This window comes from Chelonia mydas, chromosome 6, assembly GCF_015237465.2.
Source record: "Chelonia mydas isolate rCheMyd1 chromosome 6, rCheMyd1.pri.v2, whole genome shotgun sequence".
Classification (NCBI taxonomy): Eukaryota; Metazoa; Chordata; order Testudines; family Cheloniidae; genus Chelonia; species Chelonia mydas.
The window spans coordinates 69,235,658-69,260,302 of NC_051246.2; the positions used below are offsets into that span (position 1 = coordinate 69,235,658).

Sequence of the window (24,645 nt, forward strand, 5' to 3'; positions counted from 1 at the left end):
AAAATCCATATCCCTAAGTGACATGTATCTGATGAAGTGAGCTGTAGCTCATGAAAGCTTATGCTCAAGTACATTTATTAGTCTAAGGTGCCACAAGTACTCCTTTTCTTTTTGAGTTATACCAACCTAACCCTTGGTACAGATGGCGCTATGTCAACATAAGTGCTTCTCCCATCGACATAGTTACTGCCTCTCAGGGGGGTGGATTACCTATGCCAACAGGAGGAGCTCTCTCATCAGGATAAGTAGCATCTTCACTGAGGCACTACAGCAGTGCAGCTGCAGCCTTTTAAGTGTAGACAATCCCTTACAGATGGCAATACTACAATTATGCTCCTCACTTGGCCTTTGTGGAAACTTATCAAAGAAGGGAGAAGTGCCCTGCATTCATAAAACTCCCTAACTAGAACAGGAAGTTTACTTAAATATGATTATATTTCTGTAAAAATGCATTCAAATAGCAATTACAATACATTTTTAGTAGTTATAAATGCATGCTTCCAGGCAGAGTTTTGTATTGCAGCTATATACAGACTGAGCTTCCAGCTCAATCATGACTTGTATGACAATAGTAAAAATGCCTGAGCCCTTCTATGCTTTGCTTTCATGTTTTCTACCACTGGTGGAGCTGCAACAATGGGGAATTATGATCTGAATTTTGTAATTTGACTGACCAAACTGTGTTAAAAATAGGTTAGGGTGTAATCAATCTTTTAAAGCAAGATTAGAAACTACTTCAGTTCTACTTAGAAGGCAGCATAGCCAGGACCAAAAGTATGCCAACATGGTATCAGAGTTGAGTTAGTAAAACCACATCACATATCCATGGATTTTGGCCAATATTTTATTTCCAAGGAAATGTCCAATCTGCACTTACGGATACAGGATAGTTCAAAGAATCTTGGAACTATCTGTGCATCTCATTTACACTAGTGTAGGCAGAGTGTCTCCATCTACATAGATACAGCCAATTCAGTTCCTGTACTTAGCAACTTGCCCCTTGCTCAGAAAGAAGAGAAGTTGAGTAGGATAAACATTGCCTCATGTCCCACTCCAAAAAAAGAGAGCCATTTTCCAAAATGTTGCCAAACCTCTCCTTGAGAAGTCACATGGTGTGATTTTCACCAGGATTTTATTTAATACAGCTCTGTCGCTGCTGTTTTGAACATGAGTTTCAGCAGCAGTTCTCAATAGCACTTTCACATCAATGAATGGGACATTATTACACATCAACTGCATCTGCCCACTCCAGAAGAGCACGATCCAGACTTCATTCGACATCAGTCATCAATTAATTATTTAAAACAAAAAAAGAAATCACACAGCTGTGCCTTCCCCCAAATGTACCAGGGAAGGGACAGAGAATGCACTTTCTACACTTGAACTTTGAGATCCTTGGATGAAAGGCAAAAAGTGTATTATTTTCATCATATCATTTTGACAGAAGTCAAAAGATAGCAGCTATTGACTTCAGTGATGAATGCTACAAGTGAAATTAAAAAAAAATATTTCTGCAGTCTTTGTTGTGCTCTACAGAACAAGATTTTTAAAAATTTGTCTTTTCTGCTGCAAAGAACTTTCAACAACATAGCCAATGTGTTATTGTCTTGTTAGCTCAGCCTTGAAGAAGAGTTTCCAACTGAACAGTAGCAGCTGGTTCTCTCCTCATTCATCTTTAGAAACCTTATTTCCAACTCTTAAAATGTGGCATTCACCTCCAGCTCAGAGGAGAGATATACAACACCCATATTTAACCAAAGCTACAAACTACTTTACATATCACCTGATTTAAGCTATCATGCAATCATATGGCTTCAATTTTGCTTCCAGAAACTTGGAAGGTAAGTTTACAATTTCCAGCATTTAACAGAACTGAAGACTAGCGGGGGGAAAAATCAACTTTAGATCAGAAAAACAAAGTTTACCTTCCTGTCTGATCTTACATTTGAAATGTTAACAGAAATGGCTAAATACACGTACTAATGAAGCAACAATTATGGTTCTGCAGACCTGTATTTCACATTCTGATGAAAAACTACTAATTAGGTTACGACAGGGGTACTCAAATAGGGGTCAGGACCCTTCAGGGGGTCATGAGATTATTACATGGGGCGTTGCAAGCTCTCAGCCTCCATCCCAAACCCCACTTTGCCTCCAGCATTTATAATGGTATTAAATATAGAAAAGTGTTTACTTTATAAGGGGGGGAATCGCACTCAGAGGCTTCCTATGTGGAAGGGGTCACCATTACAAAAGTTTGAGAACCATTGAGTTAAGACATGCTCTATTCCCTAAAATTTATGAAGGAAAGTTAATCTACAGATTTCAGCATTGTTGGGTGAATGGCAACAGAATTCACTGAAATTGTTGGCATTGCAGCAGTATATTGTGTTAGAACCAACTAAATTCAGGGGGCCACATAAGAGTCGGCAAAACTGGAAGAAGTCCAATTGTTCTCTGCACAACCTTTCACAGTCCCCAAAAATGACCATTCTGGGAAATACACAAAGGAGGGAGAAACATTACATTTAGATTGTCAAGTTCTTTGGCAGGGACTTGTTCTTTGTTACACAGCACAATAGGTCTGCATGGTATTTTACAGACATACAACAACGTTCCACTGAAATTAAAAACCTTCAAGAACTCAAAAACAGTGTGGGTGGCAAAAGCTTAATGTGCTTTTGTACAAAACAGGTACATGTCTTCTTCATACCAAAGTCTACACAGGGTGAAAGATTTTTTTGAAAGAGTAGAGAAGCAGCAAATTCATTGGTGAAAGGCAGTCATTGTTACAAGGATCATGGCATCTCTAACCTCTCTGCAAAAAGCTGGATTTTTTCCAGTAGTATGTAAATAGTAAGAATACAGCATTGAACATATTTCCATTTAGCTTCCATGACAACCAAAACCAGGAATGAATGATACCACACTATCATCAACTTGCAGCCTTAAGATGCTCAATGCATTTCACTTTTTCACCAGGATTTCACCAACAATGCCTTTATAGAAAGCTAAAATCCCTGTAGACAGAGCCCAGTTCAAACAGTATGTTGTGTATAATACAGGTTCCTAAGATGATACCACTGAAGGTTGTCCTAATAACCTGTCATCAAAATTTTATTTTAACCAGTGTATCTGAACATTTTCAGAAACCAATCTGTATGGGATGGATGATGGAGCAAGTTATTACCCTGACCCTTCCACTCTAGAGAACAAGATTTAAACCTTGACCTTGGCTGTATCATATGTGAAGAGGAGTACAGCGGTATCAGGTTAAGTAGAGTTTCTCCCCAAGATTTTAGATAATGCTGAGGCAAGTCGAACTGGGTCAGTCTATTCCTTCAGCATGAAAAATGTGAGGCTTAAAATCTTTAAGGTTGGGGGGTGCTTTCAAGAAGGGAACATGCAGTCCATCTCCTCGCTGTTTGTCCCATACTGACATGACCCTCAACCTTGAGAAAGTAATGGAAGGAACAGCGATTTCAATCTCTAGGCCTAGTATGACCAAAGTGTACACAGTTTGAGTCTGTTGATTTCCTATACCAACTACTTCTCTCTAATAATATTTCCTAAGCATTTGTCTTTTTCCCCATCCAGGATACATTTAAGTCTTTGCCAGGACCACATTTCAAAAACTTCAATTTTCTTTTTGTCAGCATTAACTTCCCACGATTCACATTCATAAATCACTAAGGAAAAAAGTCACAAATTTGTAGATTGAGATGCCATGGTTTTTCCACACTTTAAGGAACGCTATAGCTGAGTGAGTCAGCCCTAGTTTTCTTCCGAATTCTTTGGAACAGTCTCCTTGATTGGATATATATGATCTCGGATAATTAAATTCATTACTGCCTCTACAGCTTGTCCATTAATTGTGATGTCTGCTTGCATCCTGTTTTTGTTAGTCAGGTCAACATGCATGCATTTTGTTTTCAGTCAGTCATTCAGGAATAGTCCATATTCCTCATTAACTGTTTTTACACAGACTCCAATATTTGTTTCATTGCATTGGTGGTTGTAGCAAAGAGCATCGTTTCATTATGTTATCTGAGGTCAGTTAAGACGTGTTCATCAATGGATATCCCAGCTCCTTCTACTCTGTCAAAATCTTCGAAGACTTGTCTCATAATAAATTCTGGGTATATGGTAAAGACGCTTGGGACAAAAAACACCCTTGTCTCTCATACTGCCCAGTGGAAAACCACTCACTGTGACCTACTGCCATTCACACCATGATCTCTTAGTGGTAGTGACTTCCAATAAGAGGCTTTAAATCCTCATGTCTGCCAGCACCCTCCAGAGATGGTTGTGACAGACAGTATCACGCTTTAAAGTAGTCAACGAAGCACATGAGGAATGGGTGATTGTAGTCTAAGTTCTTCAGTGATCTGCCTAGGGCTGTCAAACAATTAAAAAAATAATTGCAATTAATCACGAGATTAAAAAATAATTAATCGCACAGTGAAACAATATTTAAATATTTTTGGATGTTTTTCTACATTTTCAAATATATGGATTTCAATTACAACAAGAATACAAAGTGTACGCGGCTCATTTTATATTTTTGATTATAAATATTTGCCCTGTAAAAAACAGGAGTAGCCCGACAGGTCGCACTCCCAGTATCCTTCCTTGGATCCAGGGAACATTGGACCATTGCTTTTTGTGCTTGGACCATTGCTATTTGTGCTTCTTCCTTGGCGCTAGTGAAGGGGAACAGTGCAGAAAGACACGTACCACCAGAGGAGCACTCTGCACAGATGCCAAGGTACCCTGGGCCAGCTTGACTCCGATGCTTGTTTGAATGCAGCTTCCATCAGGATGAACCTTAGTCTAGCCTCTGTGTCCTTTTCCCAGATGAGGCTTGAACTGGTGGCAGATCTGGCAACGCTCTCACATATGACCTTCCTCCAGACAGCGGGAATGCGGGTCACTCACCAGCATGGGCTTGCCATAGGATGCACAGAGTTCGAAGCATGGAGACCAGTGCATGCCCGGCCCCAGGGTCAGAGGATGTCCCTCTAAACAAACGTGAGGGTCCAACTATTTACACTACTACCAAAAGAAAAACTGAAAGGAACGAAACTTGGAAAGCAAAAACAACAAGAACTACTGATGAATGCCTTGCTGAGGCAAGAGAAGCTGTTTTTACAGGCAGTAAGAAGGAACAGAGGGTGTGGGGCTGGCCAGGCCCCTTATAAGGGCAAATGAGCGCACAGCACCAGAGGGCACTAGAGCCACCCCAATGGGTATCACTGAGGGGAAAAATATCTGGCGACTGTGCACCCATCGCGCACACACCTACCATGGAAAGGAAAATGAACAAGCGCTCGAAGAAGAACAGATCAGTTTCACTTGGGAAGACCAACATCTAGGAAGGTAAAAATAATTTGGGTATAGAGAAGAAAACCACCAAGTCCCACCATAGCTTGCAGATCTTATAAACTCTGCATGCTCCCAAGCACTTGACTCTTATGTGACACTCTGACATACCTAACTCAGCATAGGCTAACTTTAAAATATGATTTTCAACGTATCAAGTGTTGCCAGAACTCACAATTTTATCATGAGTTTCTATTCAGGTTTTTTTCTCCCCTTAAAGCCCTGAGCTCCTGGAATCTTGTGATGAGGCAAGAGTCTCGGCTTTCATTTAAGAAAGTAAGTTTCTAGCTCTCCTGATTACAGAGAAAGGCTTGAAAGCATGACCCCAGGATAACCTAAAAGTTCAAAAACCAAAAGGCCAATATAAAAAGAATCTTGATTTTAAAAAGTTATGATTTTGGGGGGCCTGAACTCATGACTTTTGATGTTAGAGATACTGGATCTCATTCTGTGCCTAAAAATGCAGTGACCTTTCATATAAACTCTCTATTTAAAATCTCAAATCAGCTGTTTTTTAAATACGGTGTGATCAAATCAAGAGAATTTTTAAATTACGAGCAACAAATCTTTTTCATGCCCCATATCTTTAAAAGGTTACCTGAACAACAATTTTAAACAAAATCTGAGACTGTGTTCTGGTGATAGACCAAAGAGGAGGGACGCAAAGTTAGGCTCACAATGGATAATGAGACTCACCTTAACAGTGGTGACCACTTTTCCATACATTTATTTATATGGCTTTCAAGTTCTTTTCCATAGCCTTAACACTATTTCCTTATATTAATTTTCAAATGGTAATTGCTGTGGCCCTTTTTAAATTTAGTATTTCCTTGCTGCTGTGCTTGTTCTTAGGAGTGGTTATAAGTCACTGCTGACATCAGAGAATGATAAGATAGTCATTTACTCCTTTAATAGGAATGCAAAGTAGTGCTTATATGAAGCATAATTAAGACATTATATCACCCTTGAATGTTAACCTTTGCTTTATTATTTTTAATACAATGCCATTCCCACATGTTGCAGAGTTTAAAACTTCCATGTTCCAGAAGGTCCTATACATTGCTAGCATGCAGCTCAACTTGCTACTAATACTTCAGACTGATTTTATTTAAAATAACAATTAACATTAAGGGTCATAATATAAATTAATGCATATTAAGTTATTTATATTTGGTGGTCTGTGTATTTGTGCAGAGTAGTTTACACTTCTGCTCTAGATGAGCAAAGTGACATTCAAGACTAATTCATTCTTAAAAAGGCATTGAATAAACTGATTCAACATTTGTTTTTTGATATTTTTATATTAAGGCATTTTAACCAATAAGATTTCAGGATGCAAATTAAAGACAAGAATGAGGAAAGGAGAAAACAGGAAGAGGGTTAAGTGGTAGTTGAAGGGAACACAGGAACATGAGGACAGTGGCTGATTTGCTACTGATGTCAAGCCCACTGGGGCCATAAAAGTAAGGCTATGATTTAATCATGGGTGTTTTTAGTAAAAGTCATGGACAGGTCATGGACCATGAGTTTTTATTTCTTACCTGTGACCTGTCCATGACATACCATAAATACCCCTGATTGAATTTTAGGGTGGGTGCTGCGGGGCGGATTCCAATAGGCCAGTGGCTGCTAGGGGGGAGCCCTGGAGAGCCAGCAGCTGCCCCGGGACTGCTGCTCGGGCGGTCCCCAAGGCCAGCTGCCCAGAGTTGCCAGAGCAGCAGCTGCAGAACCACTTCAGCAGCGGCCAGCTGTCTGGCCAGCCCTGGGGTCAGCCACACTGGCCCCTGCAGTAGTCACAAAGCCCTACGTATAAACTATTCATAAAGTGATCTTGGGCTTAAAAAGGTTGGAGACCACTGATTTACAGGTTTAGAAGATTATATTGGAGAGACTGGCATTATCTGAAAGGGGGCAGGAGAGCTTTATCCTAGAGTCCCAATATCTCTTTGCTCTATGGACTTTCCCTAGGCTCCTACATCAGCTTTCCCAGTAGTGGTACCTTAGTGCCCAGGAGAGCCAAGCTAGCAGTGCCATGTGACCCTTCTAGGCATCAATGTCCAAGTTACATGTAGCCATGGAGTCTATGAAGAGCAATAGCAGGTTGGCCAAGTAATTAGCTCATGAAAACTTTGACATGTGACTGGTATCTCATACCACTGAGTCACTACAACCAATAACATTGTTATAGGCAAATTAGATACAGAGGAAGGGTGGCAGGTGGACGGGTCACCGCCATGACTGTGGATTCACAGTTAAAGGTCTGTGCACGGTAGATATGAATAGCTTTGTATCTGATATGTTTAGAATACTATAATCAAAGAAATCTGTTACTGTATGACAGTGGTCTCCAACCTTTTTACACACAAGATCACTTTTTGAATTTAAGATCAACCCAGGATCTACCCCTTCCCTTCCCCGAGGCCCTGCCCCGCCCACTAGTGTCATTTGTGGTTTATAGATCCAAAATTCTTCAGGGATTGTCACAAATTAGTGTAACATTCTCAACTGTGGGGTGTGCGTTGGCTGAGTATGGGGCAGGGGGTTGGGGTGCAAGAGTGAGGGGTGTAAACTCTGGGAGGGAGTTTGGGTGCTCCGGGCTGGGGCAGGGAGTTGGGGTAGAGGATGGGGTGTGAGGTGCAGGCTCCCCGCAAAAAGTCCAGGGGCGCAGCAGAGCTCAGGCAGGCTGCTTGCCTGCCCCGGCCCCATGCCACTCCCAGAAGCGTCCAGCTGCTGGCATGCTGGCACATCTCTGCAGCCGCTGGGGCAGGAAGGAAGAGGCAGCGGGTCTCCATGCACTTCCTGTGCCCGCAAGCATCATCCCTGCAGTTCCCGTTGGCCAGGAACCAGCCAATGGGAGCTGTGGGAATGGTGCAGCACACAGAGCCACCAGCTCCCCTGCTTCCCCTCCCCCTGGGGGCTGCAGAGACATGCCAGCAGCGAGCTGCTTCCAGGAGCAGTGTGGGGCCAGGCTGGGCAGGCAACCTGCCTGAGCTCTGCAGCGCCCCTGGACTTTTAGTGGCTCGGAGATCACAATCAACTGGCAGAGGCTCCAGGATCTACCAGTCGATCGTGATCAACGGGTTGGTGACCACTGCTGTATGGGGATAGCAGTAGTGTAAATGGTCAACTTAAGATCTTAATATAAAACTCATGCAGTCCATCCTTCCTCCCTCCCTCCCTGTTTTAGCCATCATTGAGCATAAAACAATAAAATTTCATCTCAGTCTCCCCACTAAATTGAGGGCTAGTTAGAAAGCTAAAGAAAAAAATTGACTATGAAAATTCTGATAGTAATGATGCAGATGTAATTAAAAAATGAGTAAGTTGTCATCAACACAATGTGGAAAATCAAAGATTGATGGAAAGCCTAAGTATTTTGACACTAGCAGTATAGGATCCAATGTCAGAATGTAAACCCATTCTGTTCTCACTTTTATACAAAGTGGCAAAGTTTTGCATGTTTCTTTCACTTGGACCTTGCTGGTGAATATACCCTGTATTCCATTTGAATACTCTAGAATCTGAACACTTCCCTGTGATTGCTCTTGGAGTAAGTGCAACCACAAAAGCCTTCTTAGGTGTGTTAAAATCAGAAACCACTCATCACAGAAAAGGATATAGTAAAAATGATGGATTAAACCCAGATATATCAGCTGCTGAGCATTCTAGATTTACAAGTAGGAAATCACTTATTACTGTCCTGTTTGACACATCCAATTGGATAAAAGCATTAAGAACGTGCAAAAATCTGATTTGTTTAGTTATGTGGGGAGGGAAATGACCTAATTTTTCTGATCTAAATTTCAGACAAGTCACTCCAAAATACACTTGTATGAATAAAAACTACTTACCCAGAAAGACCTTAGAAAAGGCATTTCAGAAAGAAAAAAAAAAGCTGTAATGTTGAATATTTTAGTCATTAAAACGGAAAACAGCTGCAAATTCTCAATGAGGTAGCATCTGCAGCATGAAAGCCTGTTTTTAAATGTGCATATGTAAATTAATTTCACATTTTGTAATGGATATAAGTTTATGGAGTATGCATACAAGAATACATTTTATGAATTCTATCACTGAAATTAGAGGGTTTTTTTTTTTTTTTTTTTAAACTACTACACTTCTACACTTTAAACTAATGAGAAGTGAGTCACAAGTGAAGTGAGTTTGTCTCTCCCTAGTACACTGCATATATCTGGCAGTTTTTTCTCAACTCAGAGGTTAGATTCACTGTTGCAACATAACATTCCTGTTATACCTTTTCCATTTCCCTTCCCCTCCTACAGAACAGCCACTTCTGTAGGGGGGGAAGTTTTGCACACCTTGGCATACAGACTTTCAACAGCATATGGATTTAATATTAAGGGACAACTTTAAAGAGGTCTATGAATCAAATGACTTTTCCATTCCAAAAATATATTAGTAGGATGTTAAGTTGTGTATCTAAGGGGATACTCAGTCTGAAAGTCACATTTGTCTGAACATCTGGCACAATGGAGCCTTTATCCTGACTAGAGGCAGTAGGCTTTCCTGTAATATTATAAGCTCAGTTAATTATAACACTTAAGTGTACAAAGTAAACAAATTGAAAATGAACCTTTCAATTTTAATAATCTTGACAGCACTGTGCTCAGTTACTCCACTACCATAATACCACTCATGCACCCACCCTCCCCCTAGGGGCCTTTAATTTGGGAACAGAGGTCACACAGTGACAACATGTCCTTCTGAACAGGAAGGACTACCTTGCCCTCCGTGGACATCCACCCCAAGCACCTGCACCATGCTCTCTTGGGCCCAACATGGAGCTATGATAATTGTAACTTTTTTGGTCTTTCTATTTTCCTTGAACATTCCATCAGAGCCAGAGGTAGAAAGGAACAAGTTCACAGAATTGAGACTCTCTCATAGTTCCATTACCAGCTGAAGGACATAGCTTTACAGATTCCTATGGTGAACAAATTTTGCAGATGGGCCTATTGGGTTTTTAAAAGGCAAAGATGATCATAGAATCATAGGACTGGAAAGGACCTCAAAAGGTCAACTAGACCAGTCCCCTGCACTCAAGGCAGGACTACATATTATCTAGACCATCCCTGACAGGTGTTTGTCTAACCTGCTATTAAAAATCTACAATGATGGGACAACCTCCCTAGGCAATTTATTCCAGTGCTTAACCATCCTGACAGGAAATTTTTCCTAATGTCCAACCTAAACCACCCTTGCTGCAATTTAAGCCCATTGCTTCTTGTCCTATCCTCAGTGTTTAAAGAACAATTTTTCCTCCCTCCTCCATGTGACAACCTTTTATGTACTTAAAACTGTTATGCCCTCCCACCCCCTAGTCTTCTCTTCTCCAGACTAAACAAACCCATTTTTTTCCCCCAATCTTCTTTCATAGGTCATGTTTTCTTTACCTTTTATAATTTTTGTTGCTCTTCTCTGGACTCTCTCCAATCTGTCCACATCTTTCCTGAAAATGTGGCGCCCAGAAATGGACACAATATTCCAGCTGAGGCCTAATCAGCGGAGTCATTCTTCAAGATAGATCCTCTGTCAACTGAGCTAGTCTGCCTATATGTTCAACTTCTCTGAAACACAAGAGCTCAAGGGTGATTATATATGATAAACCCATCTGAACAACAGACTCGTGCAGTAAGTATTTGCTTGTTATCCCCTGACAATTTATAAAGGCAACACTTGTGTGAGCCATTCTTCAGAAACCTGTTAATAAATGCCAGAAGGACCAATCTGCCTTCACTTCAAGAAATATCTTTTTAAATATTGTTTTGCAGGGGATTCTCTGTGGGGGTCACCTCCGCAAACTATAAAACCTGAATGTGCTTTCTTACATAGCCACTAATCCAAAGACTTTCACTTTAGAGGTGATTAGGAGCTGTGTATCCAACTTAAATTAAATTCCTAAAGACAGGATGAAATACTGACAATGTGTTTTACTGCATTTTATTGAAATAGTTTGGTCCTCGATTAACTTAATTTTGTAGAATGTTTTGCAATCTCTGAGATATAGAGAAAGGATATTTTTCTCGTCTCTTCCTCCAAAAAATATTGCTAGCCCTGTTCACAAAAACATATCTTCACACTATGAGCATAAAAACAACTGAGTATTCAAATCCATTTCCAAAAACAAATTCATGTAAAAGGTAATAGATTAGTAGTTTCAATGGAATTCACTTATGTTCATCTCTGGATCTAAAGCCACTCCAATCAATAGCGTGAATATCCCTATAGTTTTAATTGTTACAGATTTAGTCCCAAACGAGCAGATCCAGAGTCTTGAGATTATATCTTCTTAAAACATTTATGTTCTGGCCATTTAAGATTGTTTCTGGAAGAACATATAATGAATACTGCTCTTCAACCCCTTGGTCACTTATAGCCCTACCCAAATCCTTGCCCTTAACTATGCTCCCTACCAGTGCGCTTATAAATAAGGTTACGATTTAATCACGGGTATTTTTAGTAAAAGTCATGCACAGGTCATGCGCAAGAAACAAAAAATCATGCCCGTAACCTGTCCATGACTTATACCAGAGGTTCTCAAACTGTGGTCCTTGGACCACCAGTGGTCCGCGAGCTCTACTCTGGTGGTCCGAGGATAGTTCCCTCTAAGGTGCATGTCTGGGCAGCCGCACACTAGAGAATGAAGGGCCACCCACCTAATTAGTGGAGCCATGCAGGTGTGGCTCCACTAATTAGGTGCCTGGATCCTGGAGAAGATGCACATGTAAGGCGAGATGGTGGCCTTGGGGCGAATAAGGGGTAGGTAGGAGGGGGCAGTGGGGTGGAAAGAGGGGTGGGGGGAATTTGGAATATGTAGGGCTGCGGCGGCCAGAGAAAGAGGTGACTTTCCCCAGTTCCAGGGCTGCGGCTGCCGGAGAGAGACCCCCCTCCTTCCAAGACCCAGCTCGGGGGCTGCCACGGCGAGAGAGAAAGGGAACATCCATCGCATTAGAAAAGTAAGACTACTGATATTAAAATATGAGTTGTGTGCTTTTATTTGTAGAACAAAAAGTTTATTCTTAAGGGTTTTTTTTAATATAGCGCTTTCATCTAAAGCACTTTACAATAGTTAGCTAGCAGCACAAACATTTGGAAAGATCCTCAGCAATTTTCAAGTGGTCCGCGAAAAAAAAAGTTTGAGAACCACTGACTTGTACCATAAATATCCCTGACTGAACTCTGTGTGTGTGTGTGTGTGTGTGTGTGTGTTTTGGGGGGCGGCGACACCGCTACTCTGGCCACTGACGGTGGGAGGAGCCCTGGAAGGCCCTTTGCCGCTCAGTCCACCCTGGGACCTCTGCCAGGAGCCACTGAGCTGAGGTTGCTCCCGTCTCCCCCAGAACCCTCCTCAGCTGGTCCCCAGGGCCAGTCGCATTGGCCGCTGCTCGGGCAGTCCACAGGGCTGACTGCCAGGGGCCGCCAGAGCAGCAGTTGGTGTGGCTGGCTGCGGGACTGCCTAAGCGGTCGCTTGAGCGGCTAGTCCCAGGGACAGCTGCTTGGGCAGCCCCGGGGACAGCCACGCTGGCCACTGCAGAAATCATGGATCCCTACTTATAGTGTGGAAACGTATACATGCAGATAGGGGATAATATATGTCAATACTGAAGACTATACCTGTGATTATAAATATTACAAATCTGGAACTTTCCTGACAAAAAAGCACACTTAGTTAAGTTTCAGTTAAGTCATTGGGTGACTGGGCAACAAAATGGCAGATGGAATTCAATATTGATAAATGCATATTGGAAAACAATCCTAACTATACAGATAAAATGATGGGGTCTAAATTAGCTGTTACCATTCAAGAAAAAGAACAGAGTCATTGTGCATAGTTCTCTGAAAACATCCACTCACTCTGTGCAGCGACAGTCAAAAAAGTAACAAATTTTAGGAATCATTAGGAAAGGGATAGACAGAAAATATCATATTGCCTCTACATAAATCTATGGTATGCCCACATCTTGAATACTGTGTGCAGATCTGGTTGCCCAGTCTCAAAAAAGATGTATTGGAATTGGAAAAGGTATAGAAAAAGGCAACAAAAATTATTAGGGGTATGGAACAGCTTCCATATGAGGAGAGATTTACAAGACTGGGACTTTTCAGCTTGGAAAAGAGACAACTAAGGGGGGATATGATAGAGGTCTATAAAATCAAGACTGGTGTCGAGAAAGTAAATAAGGAAGTGTTATTTGCTTTATCTCGTAACACAAAAACTAGGGGTCACCAAATTAAATTAATAGGCAGCAGGTTTAAAACAAAAAAGAGGAAGTATTTCTTCACACAACGCACAATCAACCTGTTGATCTCCTTGCCAGAGGTTGCTGTGAAGGACAAGACTATAACAGGGTTCAAAAAAGATCTAGATCAGTTCATGGAGGATAGGTCCATCAATGGCTATTAGCCAGGATTGGCAGGGATACAAAACTATGCTCTGAAGTGTCCCTAGCCTCTGTTTGCCAGAAGCTGGGAATGGGTCACTTGATTACCTTTTCTGTTCATTCCCTCTGAAACACCTGGCATTGGCCGCAGGATACTGGATTGGATGGACCATTGGTCTGACCCAGTATGGCTGTTCTTATGTAAGGTTGCTGGACTGCATTTCTCACAAATGCAATCCATAGAAAGCAATAATGTTAAGTCATTCAACCTCCCATCTCCATTCTATTTATCTGTTCTCCTTCTCAGTCTCAAACTGCCTCCTTTCACTTACCCACAATAGCAGGGATAGCAATGGTGGGAGCTTTAGTGTAGCTAAGGTGCCAGCTGCCACCAGTCTTTTCTTTACCATCATGTTGCCTAGACTTGCTTTGAACAAGGTGAACAGTGATAAAAGCCAACAGCAGCTTTAGGAAAAAAGACTAGTGTAATTACAATTAACTACAGATATAAGAATTTTAAATGTGACTACAACATTTACAAGAGGGTTCAGAGAAAGCCAATAGCGCTCTTAAATTTTCTATTTTCCTCTATGTAGTCACAGTCTTTTCTTAGTTCCCCATTCCAGAGCAAAAATGTCTGCAAAGGAAGTAGAACTCCACACAAGGTCAAAAAAGTAGAGCCTGATAGCTACATCTTACCCCTCCTCAATCTCTACATTTCATCCCATTTACAAAGAAAAGTTAGACAAATAGCAAACACTTTAATTACCTTTAGTTAGCCTTTATGCTAGCAATAGGCCAATTTCCAAAACAGAGCTCAGTGATATAGATTAAATAATTGTTTAGCAATAATATTTTAAAAATACTAAGCTCCATATAGCTTCAAGTTCTAAGTGTATGTTTTACTTCAGCATAGGATCTCTTACATCCTATTGTAACAACACTATGTGGATGATTCTCAGCTCTCTGTAAAATAAGCCTAATCCTTTTAAGACTCTGAATCCATCATCTTAATTGTTCAGTAACCTTTTGGGCATCTCAAAACAAAAGCTGATGGCAGAGTGAGGCAGCAGTATTGTCTCCACAGCATAAGTACACTTTAACACAAATGCTGTCTCTGCAACTTTCACTTATGGGTTATTGAAATGGAAGGTCTTGTTTCTATTTTCACAGTGTATCAGACTGTTGGGATCTTTGGAAAAAAGGCAATTTTAAATGTTTTGTTCTCCACGGATGTTCATCAGGAAGCAGGAACACCCATTTAGATATAAACCCATACACAACAGCACGCTTTCCTGAAGTACAGTGCATTATTGAACAGTCCCCAAGAATTGTCTGACAGGATGCTCTCCTTCAACTGGGCAAGGTTATATTCCTCTAAACAACAAAATATAGTTCCACCCACCAAACTAACAACTTCAAATTTGGTTTATCTTGTTTGCTCATAATGACATATTTCCTGCCTGTATCTGTTAAATACTGGTTACCATCCACTTTACATCCCAAAGCTAATAAACCATTTTCCATTACTGCCCATCTCAATGCATAGTGTACTGAGACACAATCAGAGCAATTTGCTACCATCATCAATAGGTCTGGTTAACTTCTGCAATTAGAATTCAATTTCTCATCTTAAATCTGAATTTAAATATGAACTCTATTATACACCAGTGGAGCCAAGTAAGCCTGCACAGGGCAACCTACATGCATGAGAAGTATTTTAACTCAGTCATTTTTCCAGTAGGACCACCAAAATGGTTCAATTCTACAAGTTAGTTACAGCACAGATCAGGAAAACATGGCTTTGATAAAGCTCCAGCAACACTACATGATGTAAAGCAGCGGTCTCAAAATTTTTTGGATCGCGCACTCCCAGCGCCAGCTCTAGGGAAGCCAAAAAAAAAAGAAAAAAGAAAAAAAAGAAGAAGAGCTGCTGCCAGCGTGCCGCCAAAGACGGAGCGGGGAGAGCCAGGCTATCGCCGGCATGCCACCAAAGAATCAAAGGTCCAGGAGCGCTGCTGCTGCGCTGGCGGCGCTCCTTCGGTGGCGCTCCTCCTGTGCGCACCCCACTTTGGAGACCACTGATGTAAAGGATCATTTATTTGCTTACCTTTTCACCAGAGGGTACTCAATTACTGTTACATTGTTTTTAATCTTTGGGAACACATGTCCAGAGAAAGATTGGTGCATCTTATAATTCTATGAAACAAACATCTGCTACTACAACTAAAGACCCTAACTTGTAGCATAACACTTATGACATGTGAGAAGCTATTCATGCCAGTGCAACATGTAGTGATCACAGAAGCAGTTTCACTTTGAGTTAATCCAGATGCTCAACAGACTAGAAGTTAGGAGACATTCTAGCTTTTATACCTAGCCTCTTACAATATCTTATCAGAACTTTGAATCATGTGTGTGCTCTTTATGACAGCCCTCCCTTCTAGTCTAAGGCTAAACCACAGCATTTAATATAGAAAAGCTTAACAAATGGTCAACATGCACATGCTTCAGAAGCCTCAGTATTTGGGGATACTATATATTACAGTTTCAAAGTAGCAGAAAACATCTGAACTATTTACTGCACAATACCCTGTGTCTCTGAAAGGAGCCTTTAAAATGTCATTTTCCTTTCTGTGTACTGGCATGTAATGCTTCGGTGTCCAACACCTTAGAAGCTGACCAGTTTCTAGAGATTACTGTGGAGTTACTTAGGGTATGTCTATTCTGCAATAAAATATCCATTGCAACAAAAAGACTGACTGGGGTTCATGGGCTAGTTCAAGATAAAGGCAGAAAACTCTTACCTTAACTGGAAAGCTGCATTTTCCAGTGCGAACCCCTTCTTCATCTGTTTGCCATTGGTGAGGCCTACTAGCCTCTGGGACATAAACATCTTTCTTTCGCCTAAAACTCTGTCGTAATTTGTTCATTTCTCAGTTTTCACGTCCTAGAGAAGAAAAATATATATTTCAGTAGGCATCAAAATTAAGTTTTTCCACAGTTTAGGCCCACCAATGTTATTATGCGAAGAATTTGTGCTTCTACAGAAATAGATGGAAGTCTCTCGAAGGAAAGTGGCTTAGTAAACAAGGAGCCAGCTAGAGATGGGATCTGAGAAGGCTCTGCTTGTATAAGAGCATTATGCTCAACTAGCCAACAGCAACATCAGATAGAGTAAAGTAATGGTAATCTAGAAGGAACAACCTTGACAGCCCCCTTCCATCCTGAAATTTCTAGACACCTCCAAAATGAAGTCTCCCTTTTGAGCAGGAGGTTTTAGAACGCAAACCAAAGCAAACCAGGCAAGCCAGGCACATGCCTCTTTAGATCAAGGGGTGGCCCCCAGGAAGCATGGGGATTGTGTGTCCAAATATGTGAGCTGAGGGGCTTTGAAAGCTCATTTCAAAAGCATTTTGAAAAGAGCACCACATTAAACTTATATGGAGAAAATTTCACAGTGGACATTTTTGCTTTCCAAGTAAAACTATTAGACACTGAGCTACATGGAAAATGATTCACTTTTGTCTGTGTTTACAATTCCTGACATCTAAACGGCTTAAAATCCTCAAAAACCACAGCTGTCACATAACTGAACACAGGAAAGGATTAAAAGTTAAAGAAACTTGCTGCCAACCTCATTCCTAGTTAACCTAGTTTTCAGAAGAAATGTCAACCCCTTTCCATCTCTAAAGCACTCTGGCCATTCCAAATGACAAAAGGTCTGAGTTTTGTCATTAACTGCCCCCTCCCCCCCCAAGCTTTGTGCAACTGTCACTTTGTTATAAATTAATATGGTAATTGAGCAAAGCAGTTCTCTATTGTTTTATATGGGTGTGGTGATATTAATAAACGCAGACAAAGGAAACAAAATTTTGGATTGCCAGTCGGTTTGTTTCCCTAGCATTCTTTATTTTCCTATAGCCTATTTTAAAAAGTGACACTGTCAAAGTCATCATTTAAAGCTATCTTTACTTTTTTATCTTTATGATTCTAGCAATAAGACATCAAGCAGTATGCTTGTTCCTGGAATAGGGAATGCCTCACATTTCAATTTCATTGGAAGATTTAAAAAGCACTACAGAAATTCCCAAGCCAGACTTCCTTTCTCATACCACCAAATAGTCTTCCTCTGCAACAATGACACTGTTTCCTAGGTTGGCCCTAGAAGATGAATCCTGAATCCTCAGAAACAAGAAAGAGCACTCATGGGGAATGAAAATGGGGGAAGGAGGGAGGGAAAAGAAAGAACACAAGCATGGAACTAAAATTTCCATAGCTGGTTAATGCTAGCATTGCCAACTCTCAGAAATTTATCACAAGTCGCATAAAATTTTGCTCCCTGCAGCAGGTGCTCGCAAAATGATGCGGAGACTTCCAGCCATCATGCAAGCTGGGAGCAGAAGCCTGCACTCACCTTTTCCCTAAGAGCAACTCCCATTCCCTTCTCCCCAGCCCCTGCAAATACCTACTGCTTCCATGATCCCTTCCTTCCTCCCCACTTGCCACAGCCAATCCTGACTCCTCCTCACCACTCCCCAGGCCTACTTTTGACTCCCCAACATTGCTCCACACTCTCCCTGTTCCCAGCTCCTGGTCACTGCCTTCCCACTGATGCAGTCCAGGCACTGGCAGCTCCCTGCAATCTGGCCCCTCACATACCTTCCCTCCCCCTGCCCTCATATCTCACCACTTACATGTTGGGCTGGTACTTACTATCCAAACCAAAGCCTCCACACTCTGGGCTTTCCAGCCAATACCTGCTGTCCTGAGCCTTCCCTGCAGCCACTGGCCCTCCCCACTCCCAAAGTACTTCTGTCCCCTAATCCCATTGACTCCGCCACTGCTCCAGCCATACCCCCAGCCTGGGAAACTTCTTGGGGGGCGGGGTAGTTAATGGTCTTGATCCCCCTGCAGGCTTCTGGGGTTACTAACCAGCTTGTGCCTCCACCTCTGCCTTGGGGCCACCAAGGAAGCACAGTGTGTTCCCCCCGCCCCGAATCCAAGAGGGCACCACTGGAGAGGGGACCCCTCCCGTCCTGCAAGCTGGCACAGCTGGCTTCCACTTTTAACCAGTTGAGTACAACAAAGCTTTGCTTCCAGGAGGGTGAGGAATTATTCCCTGGGGAGGGGGGGTAGCCCAAATATGGGCAGGGATGCCACCTGTCACTAAGAAAAAGCTCCCGTTGGTAACAATCTTCAAGCCCCCTTCCACCTGCACATAGGGGTCAACTGTGGGATGTGGCAATTTGGGGAATTTGTTTAAGTGTTTCTTATGAATTCCGGTTTATCCTATGAAATTGCTGTATCATGGAATGACTGCGTAAATGGAGTCATCCCTGTGCTGTCAGGCACAACCTTGACAGCTCCATTCAAGTGGGAGCACCAAGGAAGGGCTGAAGACTAGGGAAACCAGCCAGGTGTGCCGGAACCGGGGTGGGGGCTGAGGGCCATGGCCCCATCATTTTTTACTCACCTTAAGGACAAGTGACCGGGAGCGGGGGCAGAGAGTAGTGAGTAGGCCTCAGGGGAAGAGGAGGCATGAGGGCAGGACCATGGTTTGGGCATCTGTCCCCCGCCCAAACATCTCTATGGAGCTTCCGGCACTCCTGAAACCAGCCCCACAAAATTGGTCTGTAGTGTGGGGGTTTGGACCAGGGGAATTTTCTCAGGAAGCGGAACAAAAAGGTCTTAAAAGCAACAGAGCCTGAAGATACATCTACACTGCAAACAAACACCCCACAGAAACGAGTCTCAGAGCCCAGGTCAACTGATTTGGACTTGTGTGGCTTACGCGAAGAGGCTAAAAATAGTAATGTAGACGTTCCACTTGGCTGGAACCCAGTGGCTGAGACCCACCCCCACACTGCTGTATATATAGCTATTTTTAGAGCATGAGCCCTGCTGCTCCATGTCTGCCAACTAGGTGGAGACACACACTAGGTGTAGACATACCCACAGAGATAAAAGGAAGCTTAAGCTGGAGACGGGAACAGGCATCCTATTTATCTATGGGACCAGTTGAGGAAGAATTAAACTAGCTGCACTGAAGAGACACTCACCATGATTCAGAGGGGAAGCCATGTATAGAAAGGATGATCCTGGACTCCTCAGATGACTCTGACCTAAGCCCAAAGAATGCTTGAGTGCGGAAGAAACTAAGGCAGAAAAATCTATAGGTGTTGTGTCTAGGTATGTATAGATCTTGTTCTACCTGAAGTAAAGAGTGACTGGGTTTTGGACTCCTTACATAGCCTACGTTTGCTTTCACTGTCATATGTCCCTGAAGAGATGAACTATAAATCCAGAACACGCAAGGTTGGAACTCTAGGAAAGGGTGTGCCTAAGGTACTGGTGGGTCTGCACTAGTTCTGGAGGTCTAAGGCAGCTGGGACATGAGGTCTCATTTCTATACAGAGGTAACAGAACCTGTGCCCAGGAAATGTGCTAATCAGGTCAAGGAAAGAGTGCTGCTCCCTATTCAGGCCAAGGGAAACATAAAAGAGCACATGGGTCCAGTGTGGTGGGACCCAAATACAGCAATCTGGTGACTATCCAGCTAGTGAAGCTTTACCAGGGCTGTGTAATGGGGATGGGAGGTAATCCCTTCCTCCTCTCAGTGGGGAGGGGTGTGTGTGTGTATAAGAGTAAGTGTAAAAAAAGGTAAAATCCTCCATCTGCCATATGTCTTGTGGGGGTAAGGGAGTTCCCCTCCCTATTCTCACTCTACCCCACTATCTTGGGGGGTAAGTCTAATTCCTCCATCCACCACTGTCTTAGGGGATAGCACATTGTTATGGGGACAACATAAGAATGGCCCTACTGGGTCAGGACAAAGGTTCATCTAGCCCAGTATCCTGTCTTCCGACAGTGGTCAATACCAGGTGCCCCAGAGGGAATGAACAGAACAGTTAATCATCAATTGATTCATCCTTGGTCACACATTCCCAGTTTCTGCCAAACAGAGGCTAGGGGCACCATCCCTGTCCATCCTGGCTAATAACCATTGATGGACCTACCCTCCATGAACTTATCTACTTCTTTTTTTAACCCAGTTATAGTCTTGTCCTTCACAGCATCCTCTGGCAAGGAGTTCCACGGGTTGATTGTGTGTTGTGTGAAGAAATACTTCCTTTTTTTTAAACTGCTCCCTATTAATTTCATTTGGTGACCCCTACTTCTTGTGTTGTGAGAAGGAGTAAACACTTCCTTATTAAATTTCTCCACACCAGTCATGATTTTATAGACCTCTATCATATCCCCCCTTAGTCATCCCTTTTCCAAGCTAAAAAGTCCCAGTCTTATTAATCTCTCCCCATATGGCAGCCATTCCATCCCCCTAAGCATTTTTGTTGCCCTTTTCTGAACCTTTTCCAATTCCAATATATCTTTTTTGAGATGGGGCGACCACATCTGCACGCAGTATTCAAAATGTGGGCGTACCATGGATTTATATAGAGGCAATATGATATTTTTTCATCTTATCTATCCCTTTCATAATGATTCCCAACATTTTGTTTGCTTTTTTGACTGCCACTGCACACTGAGTGGATGTTTTCAGAGAACTATCCACAATGACTCCAAGATCTCTTTCTTGAGTGATAACAGCCAATTGAGACCCCGTCATTTTATATGTATAGTTGGGATTATGTTTTCCAATGGAGGTACTTCAATATATCGTCTTTGCAATTCATGATTCCTCACCCAGCAGCTACTTGAAACAACATTGTCCTCATTGCTCTTTCCTCTCCCAAAAGTCTCCTTAATTTTAATAAATATGCAAGAGTTAGTAGAATTGTGCTTATCAAACACACTGGGAGTAAGCAAGGAGAGTTCAAAAATCAGATCAAAAGTGATTTAATCATTAAAGAATTTCATGATGGGGGGTTGACTTGATTTTTGAATTTGTGTTTGGCAAAACTGTAAAGCAGTTTGGTAGTAAAAACAATTTTAACAGCAGAGGAAAAGTGTGAACTAGTATGTGATTTAACTAGAGCAACACCAAACATGGATTTGATTAGCTAAAAATAAAACAGGATGTGGAAATGAGTGCACCCTCAGCACCTGCGTGCAAAGAGATCACATTTCTTATCACAAACTCTGCTGATGCTATTGACAAAGTTAATCACTCCAAACAAGTAACTCCTCCACATTCATGAAGTCCTAACTAAGTAAGTTCAAAGTTCTTTAAATAATAAAAGAATGCTGAATGTGCAAAGCAAACTGCAGAACAGTTCTAAAGAGGATAGTAGAACAACATTAAGTTAGAATTTTTGCTTTACACATGAAAAACACCTTTAAGATAAAAAACATGCAGATTAAGAATTCCAGCCTCAAGAGCCTTAGGGAATATGAATTTCTATAGGAGTTTGGCCAGCCCAGGTCATCTGACTATTTTGTCGAGAGATTATTTTGTACTAAGAGGCAGAGTTAACCAATAACCATAGAAGGAGGACTGGTTGAGTTTTCCATCTCAACTGTTGCTAGAAGATTAGTTCAAAACAATTTTTCGTGAAAGTGTCTTTCTGTAGAAATTTTAATTTTCTGTCAGAAAACCAAATACGCCAAACCCCAAAATATTTTGGCCAAACAATTATTTTGTTTGCCACACTGCCTCATAGAAGTTGTACTTCGGTTACCTCATCTCCCCCATTCTCCTCTATGGATCAGGCTCCCTACCTGGATTTCTCCCATCAGCTATGGGACTCCATGATGCACTTCCTCCACCAAGATGGGAGACTGGTGCATCATTCCAACCAGATTTATTTCAGCCAGAAAACTCAGCCTACAGAGGAGAAAGGGAACATGAGGCCCCTGAACTACATCTCCCATGAGGAACTAGGGTAGCATTTTCACCAAAAATATTAATGTTTTGTGCAAAAAAACAAGTCCATTTCCCAGTGAGCTCTATGATCATGTGCTTTCACAACTTAGTTTCAGGAATTGAAATAGACCCTTTACAGCAGGGGCGGGCAAACTTTTTGGCCCGAGGTTCGCATCAGGTTTATGAAATTGTATGGAGGGCCGATTAAGGGAGGCTGTGCCCCCCCAAACAGCCAGGCATGGCCCGGCCCCTGCCCCCTATCCGACTCCCCTGCTTCTCACCCCTGGGGACCCCTGCCCCATCTACCCCCTCCCTTCTCCCTGACCTCCCCCTGCCCTTAACTACCCCCCACCACCCCACTCAATCCCCCCCGCCTGACTGCCCCCCCTCCAGGACCCATGCCCCATCAACCCCCCCTGCTCCCTGTCCCGACCACCCCCCGCTGCCCCATCCAACCCCTCCTCTCCTTCCTGACTGCCCCCGAGACCTCTGCCCCCATTCAACCCCGTTCCCTGCCCTCTGACTGCCCCAACCCCTATCCACGCCCCTGACCACCTCCCGAACTCCCCTGCCCTCTATCCAACCCCCACCCTCCCTGCCCCCTTACCGCGCTGCCTGGAGCACTGGTGGCTGGCAACGTGGCTGCACCAGGACAGGCAGCCGCGCTGTGCCACGCAGCACAGAGCACTGGGTCAGGGCGGGCTCTGTCCAACTAGTCAGAACAACCATTTGCCCCAACAAAGAAAAACAATGAAAAATTGAAAGAAGCTGAACTGTTATCAGAATCACCCGACAGCCCAAAGCAGTTTGTCCTACAAACAGCCACCTGATTGGCAATGCACATCATCCCCTGTCCCATCCGATTTAAAATTATTATAGCTAATGTTAAAAAATTATACAGTACACAGGTTAAGAAAAGTGTGTCTGTACATCTAGGTAAAGTGCTTAGATTTACTAAGAGTTAAATAAGCAATTCACACTGGATGCATATCTGAGATTCAGAAAACAAAGACAGATGCTGTCACTGACAAAATGCTCAAATTCCTATGACAATGTTCTCTAAATGATAATAGTTTAAAAACCCTAACAAAAAAAAGCCCCCACTCCAGTCATTTGTAGATTCTTGGCATTTTCATATAGTTGTAACGTGTATCCAAGAATATTATCGTAAACCCTCCTATTCTAGCCCAGACTGGTGATTTATTCTTTCTGTACCAAATAGATGGATACAGTCATAGAATGGCTTCTACTCCTTCTCAGGGGCTATCATGGCTAAAAATCATCAGTTACTGATTTCTGTACTCAGCATGTTTAGTGTTTTACATTTTCAGAGTTTCATCCACAAATGAAATCAGCCAATTTCCACCTGCTAGAAGAAGGAAGTATCCAATTTGTCTGGGCCAGTATAGGGGACTATGGAGAAATTAAATTTTATATTGTTTAGAGTTCTATTTAAGAGCCAAGATGGAAAACTTCCAAGTTTAATGCACAAAAATGTACTACAATTTGTTACAAAAACTTGAAAGCTTTGAGGGAAGCAGAACCACTTGACTTAGGACTTGTGTACTTTATAAAAATCAGTCTTAACAGAGGAACTATTACTAATTCAGTGTGTAGATGACACTGCCCACTGCAGAAGTGGCGAGAAAGGAGGGCATAGAAATGAAAGGTTTCAGAGTAGCAGCCGTGTTAGTCTGTATCCGCAAAAAGAAAAGGAGGACTTGTGGCACCTTAGAGACTAACAAATGTATTGGAGCATAAGCTTTCGTGAGCTACAGCTCACTTCAGTGGAAAATACAGTGGGGAGATTTATATAAAGAGAATATGAAACAATGGGTGTTACTGTACACACTATAACAAGAGTGATCAGGTAAGGTGAGCTATTACCAGCAGGAGAGGGAAAAAAACAACCTTTTGTAGTGATAATCTAGGTGGGCCATTTCCAGCAGCTGACAAGAACGTGTGAGGAACAGTGGGGGATGTAGGGGGGGAATAAACATGGGGAAATAGTTTTACTTTGTGTAATGACCCATCCAC

The 24,645-nt window shown here is 42.3% G+C and overlaps 1 protein-coding gene across 26 annotated transcripts in view; it reads right to left on the bottom strand.

Moving 5' to 3' along the window:
* NUMB (NUMB endocytic adaptor protein) overlaps positions 1 to 24,645 on the bottom strand; it is a 159,438-nt gene that overhangs the window by 37,975 nt on the left and 96,818 nt on the right. For 20 of the 26 annotated variants that reach the window (XM_043547971.1, XM_043547970.1, XM_043547967.1 and 17 more), the window contains one exon: positions 16,592 to 16,734. In XM_043547971.1, the coding sequence (XP_043403906.1) occupies positions 16,592 to 16,717 (126 nt within the window). In that variant the 5' untranslated portion in view covers positions 16,718 to 16,734. Of the gene's footprint in view, positions 1 to 16,591; positions 16,735 to 22,463; positions 22,570 to 24,645 lie in introns of all 26 variants that reach the window. The other 6 variants (XM_043547964.1, XM_043547978.1, XM_043547965.1 and 3 more) reach the window with 1 other exon arrangement.